This window comes from Lepeophtheirus salmonis, chromosome 1 (assembly GCF_016086655.4).
Source record: "Lepeophtheirus salmonis chromosome 1, UVic_Lsal_1.4, whole genome shotgun sequence".
Taxonomy (NCBI): Eukaryota; Metazoa; Arthropoda; class Copepoda; order Siphonostomatoida; family Caligidae; genus Lepeophtheirus; species Lepeophtheirus salmonis.
Genome location: NC_052131.2, coordinates 54,708,342 through 54,723,915, shown reverse-complemented (window position 1 = coordinate 54,723,915; position 15,574 = coordinate 54,708,342). Strand labels below are relative to the sequence as shown.

Below are 15,574 nucleotides of genomic sequence, written 5' to 3'. Positions count from 1 at the left end.
AATCATCTTCTTCTCCGACGAGAAGAACTGGACTGTCCACAGAAGCTACAACGTCCAGAATGACAAGTGGCTTGCCACGGAGAGAGAAAAGGTCCCTGCAGTCTTCATCACAAAGTTCCCGGCTTCCATGATGACCCTGGGTGTCATCTGCAGCACCGGTGAGGTGATGCCTCCTTTCTTCTTCAATCCCAAGGAAAGGGTCAACGCGATAAGGTACTGCGAAGTCATGGAGGAGTTCGTCATCCCCTGGATGAAGGATACGGTCACTGGGAGGGAGTTCATATTCCAACAAGACTCAGCGCCCGCACACATCGCCATGAGGACCACTAACCTCTTCAACTCCCACGACATCACTTTCTGGGATTGCAACACCTGGCCTTCCAACTCACCCTACATCAATCCGTGTGATTACTACTGGTAGGGGAAGTTGGAGTGGGAGGTATGCAAGGTCAGCCACAAGAGCATCGCGGCCCTGAAGGGCTCCATTACGAGGGAGTGGAATACTGTCGATTCCGTGGAAGTCATCAGGGCATGCAAATCCTTTAGGGGCAAGATGGAGAAGATGGTGGCTGCTGAGAGAGGAAATGTTGAATAAATTTATTGTTTAATATCATGTCTAACTTTTTCATATTACCAAATACACTCCAAATACCATTTTTATCAAGCAGGTTGAATTTTAAGATAGTTCCAATTCATCGTGGACACCCTGTACAGTCTGCAGCATCGAATCATGTAGTAGGATTTAAACTTGTTTAAAGCTCATACTCCTTATTTTGAACTATTTGAAGTTACATAAGCCTATTCTATAATCCAATTAGAACAAATGTTTTTCAAAACAACATTTGTATTACGATCGAGAGCGACAATCAAGTTCAAAGAAAAAGGCTATCCAACTTTCTAGGAGAAATTGTGAGGATCGTTGGCTCCTTGGAGAGGTTCGTCTTCAAGGTGAAGAAGCTGGAAAAGGATGGCTGGAAAAGGAAACTCCTTACAAATTATAATCCTGCAAACGCCCCTGAAGAGATTCTGTTGAAAATATTTTTGACTGCCGTCAATCATGTACTTGAACCCCCTGGTGTATGGGGTGCTATTGAGAAGAGGGTTTGTTCGACTTCTAAGCCCAATGTGGAGTGTCTGAAGGCTGCAGTGGACAATGAGTGTGAGGGCATCAGTGATGACTGTGTGAGGAAGACGTACTTGGCCTTTTATCCCTGGATCGAGGCCATACTGGCGGCTAAGGGAGGCTATTTTGAAAAATAATATAGATAATGACATCCCAATAAACCAGTAAAAAGTTCAATTCTCTGCTTCTTTATTTCCGGAAATCTGGGCGAAATCGTACACGGGAATCAATTACTGCATTTTTCGCTGCTGCACACTGTATAATTTTGAAACACACCAATAGAGAATTTATTCCCAAGAACTTTATTATAATCTTCAAATTTCAAAAAAATTTCACTTTAAGATACAGCAATTTTAATTTTCTACTATTTCTTGTTTTGGGGAGCGAAAATGGTCTGATAAATTAAATATTGGAAGTAACAAAATAACTAACGTGGTGTTTTATCTCTCTCCAAATAAGACACATTTAAAATCAGATAACTTCTTTATTTTACAAGGGAGTATTGTTTGTGTTTGAAAGATTTTTATACGCAAATCCGTTTGAAATAAATTGCGTGTACACTGTAAACCTCTAACACAAAAATCGGAGGAGTTAGGGTTCACCGGGAATGTTACATAAATGTCACTAGTTTCTTTATGGGCCCCTGTCAGAGGTCTAGAGGAAAGTCTGAAACTATTATGGATCGATGTGAGGTTTGATAATAGATGCCCTACCTCCAATTGTTTTATTTCTGGATTTGACGATAGAACTGATAGTTGTGAACCAATGGACTTTGGTAATTTATATTTAACTCTTTCATAAGGGCCTTAAATTCAGGTTCAGAAAGCCTTTCTACTGAAAATATAGGGGAGTTTCTAAAGAGAAAGAAAATCTTTTTTAATGCCCAAAGTTCCTTCCACTAACAACAAGGACTTGCTATACAATGACTCTTCAAACATCAAGGGGACCGTGCAGTAACAGATTTCACGAGTCTTTTTGCTTGGTTTGCTACATGATGAAAACAGCCCCGGCAAATCATCTCAAGTCCACAAGGGATCATGCCAGAGATCTTGGGCTTTCACACCAGACTCTCCAGGTAGCTATCAAAAAAGTGGCTGGATGGACCCTTGTGAATGAGTTTTTGAGTTATTTTGAACTCTTTTTTGACAATTTGTACCCCCCCCCCGATAAGCCCTGATGCCAACCCCCTCGACTACAACTTCATAGCCAAATAATGAATCTTATTGAAACTTTTCAAGTATGTTCTTAAAGCTAAAGAGGTGGTTCTTGTAACAATTTTTTTTGGTCTTCAAGGCCATGGCAGTCCTAAAAAAAATAAAAAAAAAAAAAAAAATTGAAATATACAATCTGATATTTGATTTTTTTTCAAAAATCTACTACTACTAATCATGACTATTTTTAAATATTTTTTTTTCAAAAATCAATGACTATTTTTACATATTTAATTTTTTGAAAAAAAATTCAAAAACTCATAGCTAATTTCAAAAAATTGAGTTTTTTTGAGGAAAAATTCCAAATTCCACAATTGTTAAGAAAAATTTAAATTTTTTGGAAAAAAATTTTTTGGAAAAAGATTATAAAATTTAAATTTTTTGGAAAAAAGATTCAAATATTTAAATTTTTTGGAAAAAAGATTCAAATATTAAACTTTGTGGAATTTTTTTTTGAAAATCAACAGCTGTTCTCAAAAAAAAAATCTAATATAACAAAATTTGAAAAAATTCAAATATAAAAAAATTTCGGATAAAAATTTAAAAAATACATAATCATTCAAAGAAAGTTAAATTTTTTGGAAAAAATTTGTAAAATTTAATTAAATTTCAGATATTAAATTATCATGTAAACAAGGAAAAACTCTTTAATTTTAGAGGGGTTATTTTTTTTACATAATTTAGAAAATTAGTCAATACTTAAACACCAGTAATCAATGAGAATCGGAAATATAAATTAAATATTATTTTCCTGATGCAAATCCCGATTGCAATTCCAGAAAAAAACACTCTATTTTATAAATCCGATTAATCGTCCCGTCACAAGAATTTACCAACATCAATTCTGGCTTTCTCTTAGCGTTTACAGTTTGGGATCCTGAGAGTTTTGATTGAGCAGAGGGCATCTTCTAGGCCATTTTTGTACATCCAACAGCCTCTATATTTCTTTAATAATGACGTAACAGCATGATTTGTATTTATGATTCAACGTGTATGGTTTACATATGTGTTTTTCTACAAATCCATTCCAGTATTTGATTTTTACTATAATAAAATAAATATTTGTTCATGAATGAATACATTCATAGCAATAAAATTTAAAATAATATGAGAAACTGTTACTCGATAGTACACACATGAATGTATCTATAGGAAGGAAATACACTTCCATGTCATGTGTTGGTACTCTATGTACACTAATGCAGTGTTTCTCTAAGGATGTCGTGGCACACTGAAGTGCCTCTTGACCTGTTACGATATATAAATTTATAAAATTAACCGTAATAGTCTGTCTCAACTACTAATTCTCACCAACGTATAATGCCAATAGCACTCTGGGGTCAGGATTACTGCAGTGTGCATAATATTGCTTTGTTGTTGAACCTTCACAATACAATTGATGACACAAAAAGCAAGGAACCAGTAACTACATCATGGATCGTTTTCCACAAAGGAAAGACCCACAAGAACTGGACATGATTGACTGTGAAATGTAACATCTTCTTACTTTATTTGTTGTTATATGATTGTATCGCTTGAGAGGTCAATCAAGTTTATAAATCACTTTATTAACCTGTGTTTGTATTTGTTAAAATAATTATTATAATTATAGTTTACGCTGGGATGCCTTCCGATTTTATGCATCTTTGAAAATTGCTCTAAATTTCAAAAAGTTTGATAAATGCTGTACTAGAGCAGTTGTTCTCAAACTTTTTTGAGTTTGACCCTTAAAATATGTAGCCATACAATCTGTAACCTTACACCTCTCACTGAGAGCTGGATATAAAATTTTATGCAAATAGATGACTTCAAAGCCATATCTACCCTATAAAGTTCAACACAAAGTTCAAAAGGTAAATACAATAATATTTTTACAACTAAGAATGGGCAGGCTCTTGCAAGCTTTCGACCTTCAATGACTCGAAGAGATTCAAAATTCAATAAGAATATATGAATATATAAGTATTAAATTATAATGATTTAACACAGTATTAATTTGGAAGCGTGATATTTTAACTTAAAGTACAGTGTTAAAAAGGCTACGTATTACTGAATATACTAACTTTTTTGAATTCCTTATCTTGTTCGAATTTTATTTTGATGGATTCAAATTTAACTGAAGGTGTTGATCATGTAAAAATATCTTTATGGTACTAGGAAAACTGCCATGAGGAAAATTGTTAGTGGAAGATATCCATGGAGGAAAATTGCCAGTTAGGAAAATTGTCAGGGAGAAAATTGCCCGTATTTTGATCAAACTTCATGATAAATAATAACAAATTATAAATTCGTTTAATATTATTTATGACAAATATCAAAGCTCATTTGTTTGCTCCATCCCACATTAAAGTGTGAGTAATAATATTGCAATACAATTTCATTGCATTTGTTGAAATTCAATCCAATCTTCTAATAAATGGATCGTGGGGATTTGTAAAGGGGGGGGGATAAATAACTTAGGGCATCTTAAAATATGGTTAAATACTCTCCACTCTCAGATTGCCCAATGTCCCGGGGGTAGTGTGGGATTGTTAAAAACCACCGCCAATCTATCCAATAAATCAAATAAACCCCTCTAACTCCACAAACTAGTTCAAAGTCCTTGGGTTGGCCGGGATCCCGGGGTAGTGTGGTATAGCTAAAAACCACGGCCAAAGCATCATATACATCCAAGAAACCCCTCTAATATCAAAAAATAGTTCGAAGCCCTCGGGTGGCGTGGGTACTTGGGGGTATTACTGAAGTAATGTTACAGAAGTATACATTGAACAAAGATAGCCTTATAAGATTTAAAAAATTAGGGAATGTGAAACATGTACCTTGTTAATTCGACCCATAACACTTGGCTTTTAACACTTCCAAGACTTCCACGCCCAGCCCAAGGTCTTGAAACTATTTTTTGGTATTATAGGGGTTCTTTGGATATATGTGATGCTTTGGCAGTGGTTTTTAAGGATCCAAGGGTACCCTCAAGTACCCTGCACAACCCGAGGGCTTGGAACTCATGAAGTTTGATCAAAATACGGGCAATTTTCCTACATGGCAATTTTTCCCAAGGTAGTTTTTGCACACGTATCTTTACATATCAAGGGAAAATATTTAAAGTAAATTTGTTTATATATGTAAATGATGAAGAACGACATACGCTTATCAATCAAATAGACTGGGGTGGACTTACACGTCCATCTGATATGATATTTTTAATTTGCACTTTTGCATTTGAAATATTATTGGAAATAAAATAAAAATTAGGCAATTTTAAAAGACATCCCTTCCTCAAAACATACCAAAAAATAATCAGTAATTTTTTATGAAAATGTTAGGAGATGACCCTCATGCTTTTGACATTCTGGAATTAAAATGTGAACATGATCTTCACTATCTCCAGTGAAGGGGGGAGGGGGGTATTGAATTTTATAAAAAAGGAATTTAGTTTTGAGCACAGTATCCAAAAATGATCTCACTTTTTCTCTTAGTCATCTGAATTCTGAAATATCTGGGATTATTGTAATTCAGACCCATTATCGTTCAGTCATTTTTACCCTTAAAACAATACCAAATTCAAATTAAGATTAATAAAATATATATAAAAGTGTTTTTATGATTATCAAGTGTTTTTAATGATTCAGTATCCTGTTCTGTCCAGGATCCAGGAGGAATTCTGCAATTTGCCAAAGGAGACTGTTATTAAGACCTGCTCCCGTTTCTGATGCCGAGTGGAGGGCGTTATTGTAGTCCATATTGAATAAAATAATAATTAATTAATTCTTTTTTTCATTTAGCATTTGTTTTTATTGAAATCAGATTATTATTTATGAGGAAAATCCATTTTGAGAAAAATCATCTTAGTTTACTTTTGTGCTGACGGGCCACATATCATATAATCACAAATCCCTAAGGTGTTCATGATATGGAATACAATTATTCTATTATAACGTCCTCGTAAAACTGACATTTTCAACATTCTCAAATAATTATAATGACTCCATGTAATTAATTTTAAACGCTTATTCCAACAAGGTATAAAATACGTATGTGATGATTGTAAGTCGTGACTTATGCCTCGTATGACAGATTATATGAGTATAGAAGCGTATGTACAAATTAACCTCCATGAAATTTTAGATGTGTCGGTTAATTTATCTTGTAATTCAAATATTTCAAATGCATTTTCTAATTAATGCATTCAATCCGACCGTAGAAATTAAATCAATAGAGCGTTTCCAGTGGGGAATGAGTGTTTTATAAATTTGTAAATAAAGTGGCAGATAGTGCAGAAATATAATTCAACTCACTAAGTGATAAAATTATTCCGTACATAATATAACGTCATGCAGGGAATAATAGAAACTACAGTGTCCAACTTTTTTTTATAACGAACAAATAGGCTAAATTTTTGTGAGAATTAAAAGGAGTAAAACCTTTGGGCTTTATCAAATACTTTTTATTGATTTTTCAAAATGATTTCCTTTGGCTGCTGCCATGGCCTCCAAGTCGGATCTAAAGACATTGCAACACATATTGATGAAGGCTTCGGACATGACTGCCCACTCCTGCTCAACAGAGGCCTTGAGCCCATCTAAATTTTGGTGAGAGATAGCAAAGACTCTCTTCTCGACCACGTCCAAAATGAAATAGATCACGTAGGAACATTTGACAATTTATGTTTTCAAGAATTTATGGCCTTTCTTGAGCCAGTTGGCTTTGGTTGCTGTTGAATGGAGTTGTCAATGTTGTTGTATATATGAGGCCTTCCTTAAATTCTTCACATACCTTCTCACAGTCCCATCACGGACTTTGTGAGTCTTGGCATGCTGCCTCATCGACTTGGCCACACTTCTGGTGATCGTTATATCTATATCCTCTATTATCCCGATTCTCAGGCGTCTACAGTTGCCAAAAAGTGGGATACAGGGGGCTGTAACCCCTCCCAAAATTAAGGAACTTTTACTTTTTACTAGAAAATTTAATATCTCATTTTTTTTTTTTCAAAAAAAATTCATATTTTAAGTTTAATTTAATTTCTCAAACTCTTTTCCAAAATTTAAATTTTGGAGAATGGGTAAAGATTTTTAATTTTCTTTAAGAATTCTGTGTATTTTTGAATTTTTTTTTCCAAAAAATTAAATTATCTGTTAGTAGTAGTGGATTTTTGAAATTTATAAATAAGGGGACATAGCTTTTTGGCAATTTTTGACCTTTTCAAGGACATTCCGTCTCCAGCCTCTTTATTTTGCCAGTTTATTAATGAACTCTGAAGTCGTGCACCCGCTGAACAATACATCATCCCTAGTACACGTTCAGGACCGACTGCAGTAATAGATCTTACTACCAAACTATTGCGATGCACAAGAAGTAAAAGTTATTATTAAATGTGCCCGTACAGAATGTATGCTTTTATACGATGTGTAATAATAAATATTTTGAATAAACCGGATTTTGTTCGAAGAAAGTGGTATAAAACGCATGGCTTTGTCATGTGACATTGCTGAGAGTCATAAGGTATGGATCAACCTTCTCGTATACCATCCTAGTGTATGATAAGATAAAAATTGCTGAACCGTTTGTTATGTTGAATCTTGATGAGAAGGACTCTGCGGGAGTACATCAAACTGCTATACAGGGTGTCCACGATAAATTGGAACTATCTTAAAACTCAACCTACTTGATAAAAATGGAATTTGGAGTGTATTTGTTAATATGAAAAAGTTAGACATGATATTAAACAATAAATTTATTCAACATGTCCTCCCTCAGCAGCCACCATCTTCTCCATCCTGCCCCTAAAGGATTTGCATGCCCTGATGACTTCCGCGGAATCGACAGCATTCCACTCCCTCGTAATGGATCCTTCAGGGCCGCAATGCTCTTGTGGCTGACTTTGCACTCCTCCCTCTCCAACTTCCCCTACCAGTAGTAATCACACGGATCCCAGAAAGTGATGTCTTGGGAATTGACGAGGTTAGTGGTCCTCATGGCGATGTGTGCGGGCGCTGAGTCTTGTGGGAATATGAACTCCCTCCCAGTGGCCGTATCCTTCATCCAGGGGATGACGAACTCCTCCATGACTTCGCAGTACCTTATCGCGTTAACCCTTTCCTTGAGATTGAAGAAGAAAGGAGGCATCACCTCACCGGTGCTGCAGATGACACCCAGGGTCATCACGGAGCCGGGAAATTTGTGATGAAGACCGTAGGGACCTTTTCTCTCTCCTTGGCAAGCCACCTGTCATTCTGGACGTTGTAGCTTCTGTCGATAGTCCAGTTCTTCTCGTCAGAGAAGAAGATGATTCTTCCTCCATGGCTCTTCAGGTCATTGAGGAGACGCTTACCGTTGGTGAGGCTTGTGTCCTTCATGGATGCCGTGAGGATGTGTTGGTTGTTTGGCCATTCGGTATGACCTGTACCCGAGGTCCTCATTCACAGCCTTGGAGACCAGCTGCTTGCTCACTCCACGGTTCTTGGCCAATCTGGACAAGGAAGTCCCCGGCGAAGCCTTGATGGACTTCCAGAGGCCTTCAAGGAAGCAGGGAATGTGGATTCGGTCAGTTCTCATGTTGTAGGCCTTGCGGCAGACCTTCCCCTCAACCTCCCAGGCATTGAAGACCCGACACCGTGGTCTTGGGGTAGTTAAGGAGCTTGTAGATAGCGTTGTGTCCCGCGCGAGCCAATTCGAGGATGGTGTCTTTCCTTGCTTGTTCCATGATGACTATTGTTTGTTGTCAAAGCAATTGTGGTGGAAGTTATAATGTATTGTTCACGCAACCTTTTATATTAGTATGATTTAACCCCGAATATCCACATTATGGATCTGGATGAAGTTTAAAGTAGTTCCAATTTATCGTGGACACCCTGTATTATTGAGTCCGATAAATAACTAAATATATACATCCTCTACCCGGGTACTACTGACCGTAAATTAGATTAGGTCATGCGTGTCTTGGACTCCTTCAAATTGACGGAAGAAAAGAAAGTTGCAACTCAAGTTAATTGGACATATGGAAGCGATTGTAGGGTTATTCCCTCCATTTCTGAGGTGGAAGCCAAGAAGTTATTACCAGAACATAAGTCTCACGCTGTCCCATCTGGAAATAAAATTATTTTCGTACAACGCCTCATCCAAAATAATGATATACGAGGTGTGTTCAAAAAGTAAGGTGACTTTGTATTTGAAGGAAAATATATTCACTTAGTCATGAATATTTATGTTGTCCCTTCAAAGTAATCCCCCTCAGATACAGTACACTTGTACTAACGATTTGTCCAATCCTTGAAGCACTTTTCGGTATAGCCTTGACCTCTTCCACTGATGCAGTCTTTCTCTCATTAATTGTTGAAAATCTCTTTCCTTTTATAGGTTTCTTCAGTTCTGGGTACAAGAAAAAGTCATATGGGACCAAATCCGGTGAATATTGTGATAGGGGCATGTTGTCGTGTTGTTTTTGGCGTTATCGTGGTGCAAAAGCCCTGAATTGTTTTCCCCGACCGTCTTCTTCGTATTGATTCTCACAAGCGGTGTATTACTTCAGGATTTTACTCTTTATTGACCGTATTGACATTTGATCAAACTTGACGTGCTATTTTTAGACTTGGCTCACCTGATCTCTTCCATTAGGAAGATTGATCAGTAGTTTCCATATCATAACCATATACCCATGATTTGTCACCAAGTTTTGACCATTTTGAGCAAACCCAGAGCATCATTGACCTTTTGTCAACAGATCATGAGCGATGCTCATGAAACGAATCTTTTGGTCAAAATTAAGCAGTTTTAGAAAAAACTTCCCTGATACTCGTCTCATGCCCAAAACCTTCGAAAAAACTTTATGGCACAAGCCAACCGATATTTCAATATCCTCAGCAACTTTTCTGATAGTGATTCGACAGTTTTCAAAAACAGTTTTCTTCACGGCTTCTACGTTTTCATCTGTTGTTGACAGGGCGTCATTGCCATCTTATCAGCTTTTTTAGAAAAGTTTGTACTACGTGTAAACATTTTCGTTAAAATTCAAAACAGTTTTACCGTATAGCGCTGTCAATATTTCCAGTATATTGACAGAGCACTTTTTTTTCATTTATACACAAAATTTGATGCAAATTCTTTGATCCATGTTTTTCACTAGAAAAAAATTGCCGAATACGCAAAATATTTCTTCCGTAATACATCTCACAAACAAACTAAACATAGTTTATAGCTGAAACAGAAAGTTTATGTTCGTGGCGAATGTACTCTCATAATAAATAAGCAAATGGAGCATACCCGATGCACCTTACCGCAAAATTCGAAAAGTAAAACACAGGGTATATATATACCAATATGCAATTACGTTATGAGCAAATAGTTCTTAATAAGATATGGATTCACCCAAGTCTTGAAAAAAAGGTTTTTTTATCTCTGCATTTCCACTATTTTAATAATTATATTATTGAATAAAAATATCAAAGCCAAAAAAAGATACAAAAAACCTGATTTTGAGGTGTAAAAATAATGTATTAAGAAGTGCTATTTTTATAATATTGGATGTAGATAGTTTCTCCTTGAGTTTTTTGTAATTTGTATCATTCCATTTATTGATTTTTGACTATCAGTGGATATAATTTAATTTGACTAAAATACAAGATTAACACATTAAGAATAAATTGGAGATATTGTAACGCGTTATTTTAAAGACCTTTGCAGAAAAGTCAATAAATAATTATGTAATCAATTAATAATCTATAAATATATGAAAAATATTAATTGCGTACAACGCAAAGGAGATAGTAGCGAAAAGTGTATTTAATTTTCTTCGCATTTTGGATTCCTTTTTATTATTTTATATAATTAAATGTCCTATCAAACAGGTTTTTTAGCTGGAGTTTTTGATAGTGAATTTCTCAGATCTGTAATACTGATAAGCACCGGGTGTTCCATTGAAATCTGAACAATTACTAATTCAATAATTTATGATGGAATCGCGATAGCTCATGGACAACACAAGTTATTTTCTTGAACTTAATGTGTGTAGGTTTGCGCCAAGGATAATTCCTGGAGAAAGAAATAAACTTTATGTATATGAAATTCACACAAGATTCCTAGGTTAGATGGAGTTAATGTAAACTATAATGTTTACTTATACTTAATCACTGCAACTCCATCCAACCAATTAAAGGAACATTTAAAAAGAAAAAGAAAGGTTCAGTGATTAAAATTAATTCAAATTTCAATATATTAAAGCATAAACAATTAGTTACAAAACAAAACTAACCTTAACTTTCATACAAGTCGAGAAATGGATCCTTGAATGGGATCAAAAAATTTCCATTCGCGTACTATAAGCTATTGTGGGTCTTCAGGACCACCGTTTACACCCTCAACAAGTCCGAAACGTTAGACAGGAAGAAAGGGTTCGTCAAAAAGGCCAAACTGGATCCGGAAGAGTTAAAACAATAGCTCAGGCCAATCCCCTCGAGTCCACGAGACCCCATGCAAGCGATATAGGGGTTCTACACCAGACTGTCCAAAGAGCTATCAAAAAAGAGCCTTGTCTGGGTGGAGAGGCCACTTTTGACACAAGCAATGAAAGAAGACTGTTTTGAATGAGTTTTTGAGTATTTTTGAACTCTTTTTTGACATTTTTGGATCCCCTACATCCCTGATGCCAACCTCCTTGAATAAACCTTTTGGGTGCATGTCGGAGGGAAGACCAGCTGCGTCCGTCATTCAAACATCGAGGACCTCAATGCCACTGTCAGCCAATAATGGTACACCATGACAAAGTATTAAATCTGCAGCGGGTGCCAGACCTTCCCCCGACTCTTGAAAGCCATGGCTAAGGGCGGATAAATTAATGATTAAGAGACCTCATAAACACATCTATTTATAGTATTAATTTCGTTGAAATTTAAATGTTAATTAATAAATTATTTCTTGTTGAATTTTAAAATTCAAAGCATTCTGATTTTAAAGGACCACTCGGTATGATTGATAAAATGACTTAGTCAATACGTAAAATGATAGAAACAAGTATTTGTTAGGCTTCAAACAGGCTACACCTCCTACCATGCAAAGATTGAGATATCTATGCCAGCATTCATGGCATAAGATAAGAAAAAAAGAAAAAAAACTAAAAATTTATTTCTGAAAAAAATTTGAAAAATCAAGTTTCAAATAATAAATTTTTTGAAAAAAAAATTTCAAATATACAATTTGATGTTAATTTTTTTTTTTAAATCCACAACTATCCACAAAAAATTTCAAAAACCCATGGCTTTTTCAAATGTTGTCTATCGACAAGTTTTATTAAATTCTGGAGTTATTTAAAGCATTAATAAAATAATTCGTAATTAAAGATATTTAATACGTGTACATCCCCAGTGATTTAAAAATATTATGGCTCATATGGAAATACGTGTACCTAGAAACAATCTGAATATATCTTAATGATGTATGAAAGTTATTGACATACTTCAATTTGTGGTTTGTTACTATAAGTTTATTCTTACATCGTTGGTCGTATGTACATAAATAAAGGTATTTTTATGTTGATACAAGTATTTTTTTTTCTTTATACATAAAGAAGCAGTCGATATTTTCCCTTTTGGTTAAAAAAAAAATTTGTTTTTTGTTATTGTTGGTTTAATCCATCAAATCTCCAGGTACTAGCATTTAAATATTATATATAATTATAATTGACGTTTATACATCATGATTTAAGCGTATTAAGTCCATCAAAGAATCGAAATACTTGGCAGAGGAATATCTTCGAGACGGCGTATCCCCGAACCATCTTTTTGATTCTCCTCCAAAATAGGATCCCGAGACTTAAAAGTATTCTGAATTGATGGCCAAAATTTGAGAGCCTTTTTAAATATCTTAAGAGTGTACTTGGATACAAGTGGTTCCTTATCCAAATTAAATCTAGTTCCATCCTTGTCCAACTTTCGAATGTAAGAATTGAGCACCATTTCTAATCCCTTTGTATCTTCGTTCTCCTCTGTTTGTTCAAATGAAGTTTCATGACCACCGAGGTTTTCTTTGCGTTGAGCCTCGAACATTGCAAGAATTTCTTCATCACTCTGACGATAGTAGTTGTATCGATGGAGAGGGAGGGGATGATAACCCTTTCGTATGAGGATATCGTTTAGGTAGTCAATTATTTCATCCATATGAACCCTTTCTTCTATACGATACGGAATTATTCGAAGACTTTTGTCTCCTCTCATAATAGAAGCACCCCGATGGAAAAATCCGTTTCTATGTTTGAGCACACATTTGAGTCGAATCTGATTTGGACGGATGTGAAATACACGTTGAAGGATGTCCTCCAAAGAGCCTTTTAGATTGTCCTTAATATCCTCCAAATGTACAACGGTGAGATTTTTAGGATCTGAATAAATAGTCCAATTTGTGGCAATATTCAACCATTTGGCCATTTGGGAACTGATAAATCCTCTCCACTCTGTGGTATTAAATGCTTCATTGGAATAGTTAGAGCCTACATGTCCACCAATGAGATAATTGCGATTGGAGAGTATGGCATCATAGGGATTACGAATTAGGAGTAAACCACGACCTCCTTTAAAGTCAGTAAGAACATGTCCATGGGAGGCGTCGTGGGTTTTTTGTACGAGAGTTGATCCATCGTTCCAGGGACGGATTTCACCCCACATTCCCGAGCTTTGAATCTCTAAATCCTGGAATAAAACCAAAACATTTAAATTTTAATAAATGGAGGATTTCCATTGACATAAATAATTATAAATTCAATCCTACTTTGTATCGTGATCCCGTGAATATACCCACTGACGTATCCAAAAGATATCTGAGCCATGTATTTCCACTTCCCGGATAGCTCACTAAAGCCTTCGGTGCAATACATCCTGGTTTCAAATGTCGTATTTCAAAGTTACGACACTCTTTGTCCTCAGAAGGAAAGGCTGATTTTGAAGGAAGAGTCCTTGAGAGCAGGAGTTTTACTCCTTCCTCACACTTGAATCTTCCTTGATCACCATCTTCTTCCTCCAACAATTCCACAAAGCGACTTATGTTACCCTCTCTCCCACGTTTGCTTGAGTATTTTGTGAAGAGTGTTAGCACAAAGAATAATCCAAGGAGAAAGACACAGAGGCATCCACTATTGTTTCGAAGCCAACGTTTGGCTTTCATATTCCACACTCATCACAGCTCCCTTTGATATTTTTCAAAGAACTGAACACAAGTCATGTTGAGAATGGTTCTATGCACATATCCTCCCACTTTTTAAGGTGGCGTGCGCTTATTTTTCTTTTTTGACGGATGGTTTTCTCCGTGTCTATAAAAATGCTTATAAAGACACGGACGTTTCTTTTAATGGAGAAAAAAAATTACTAATTAAAATTTGTCAGAAAAAACAAGGCATAACGGTTTTAATAAGAGAGGAGGTATAGATGGATAGTTGAGGCTTCAAAGTTCCATAAGTTTCTTTTTAAAGGTAGTATATAATTTCCTTAATGAATTAATAATTGTTCATTAATTATTTGGATTTGTTCATCTGGTCTCACTCCCAGATCTAAAAACATACCATTAATTAATATGATAATTCACAGAATGGGGATCTAAAACTTGTAGTCACACGTTTAATTGCGATTTTATAGTCATTTTTAATTACGAGGTTTCATTATGCAGCAAAATGAGAGTTACCCTCGAAAGTTGTTTCATGCCATCCAGTTCTCTGAAAGTTTCTCGAACTTTTAAAGTATGAAGAACACTTTATCCTTTAACAGCTTACATGTTGTCCTCCGCCTGTTCAAAGAAAACAATATCGTGATTTTAACCAATGTATTGTGACTATTTTAATGATTTAGAGAATCGTGAAAATTTTGATGAGTCACGAGTAATTGCTCATAATATTGCATTTTGAATATTTATTTCTTTTAAAAATGATATATGTTTATGTTTTTTTTATCTCATGTTTATATTGGCTTCACCAGGGAGGAATTGTCCGGATACCGCTGACATTATATGAAAACGCTTAATTAATTTTTTATTTTATTTTTTTAAATACCTCTATTGTATCACGTAACCTTTCCTATATAAAGCACCAGAAAATGGTTCCTAAATTAATTAGTAGTCAGCCAAATAACTCACTCATACCAACAGCTATTTTTTAATAGTTTATTCCGAATTTTCATGACAATATATCAATAATAGTTATTTTTTGAAAATAACCAACTAAAGATTAATATTTTAAGTAAAATATCGATTAATATACAACCAGAGT

At 35.3% G+C, this 15,574-nt stretch overlaps 1 protein-coding gene across 1 annotated transcript; it reads right to left on the bottom strand.

Annotated features, from left to right (window-relative positions):
• Window positions 1–12,580: 12,580 nt before the first annotated feature.
• LOC121132070 (WSCD family member AAEL009094) lies at window positions 12,581–14,525 on the bottom strand. Its single transcript, XM_040727512.2, has 2 exons — window positions 14,089–14,525; window positions 12,581–14,009 (listed from the first exon to the last, which is right to left on the bottom strand). Exons 1-2 carry the CDS (start codon window positions 14,479–14,481, stop codon window positions 13,044–13,046), a joined length of 1,359 nt encoding a protein of 452 aa, XP_040583446.1. The 5' UTR covers window positions 14,482–14,525; the 3' UTR covers window positions 12,581–13,043.
• Window positions 14,526–15,574: the final 1,049 nt, after the last annotated feature.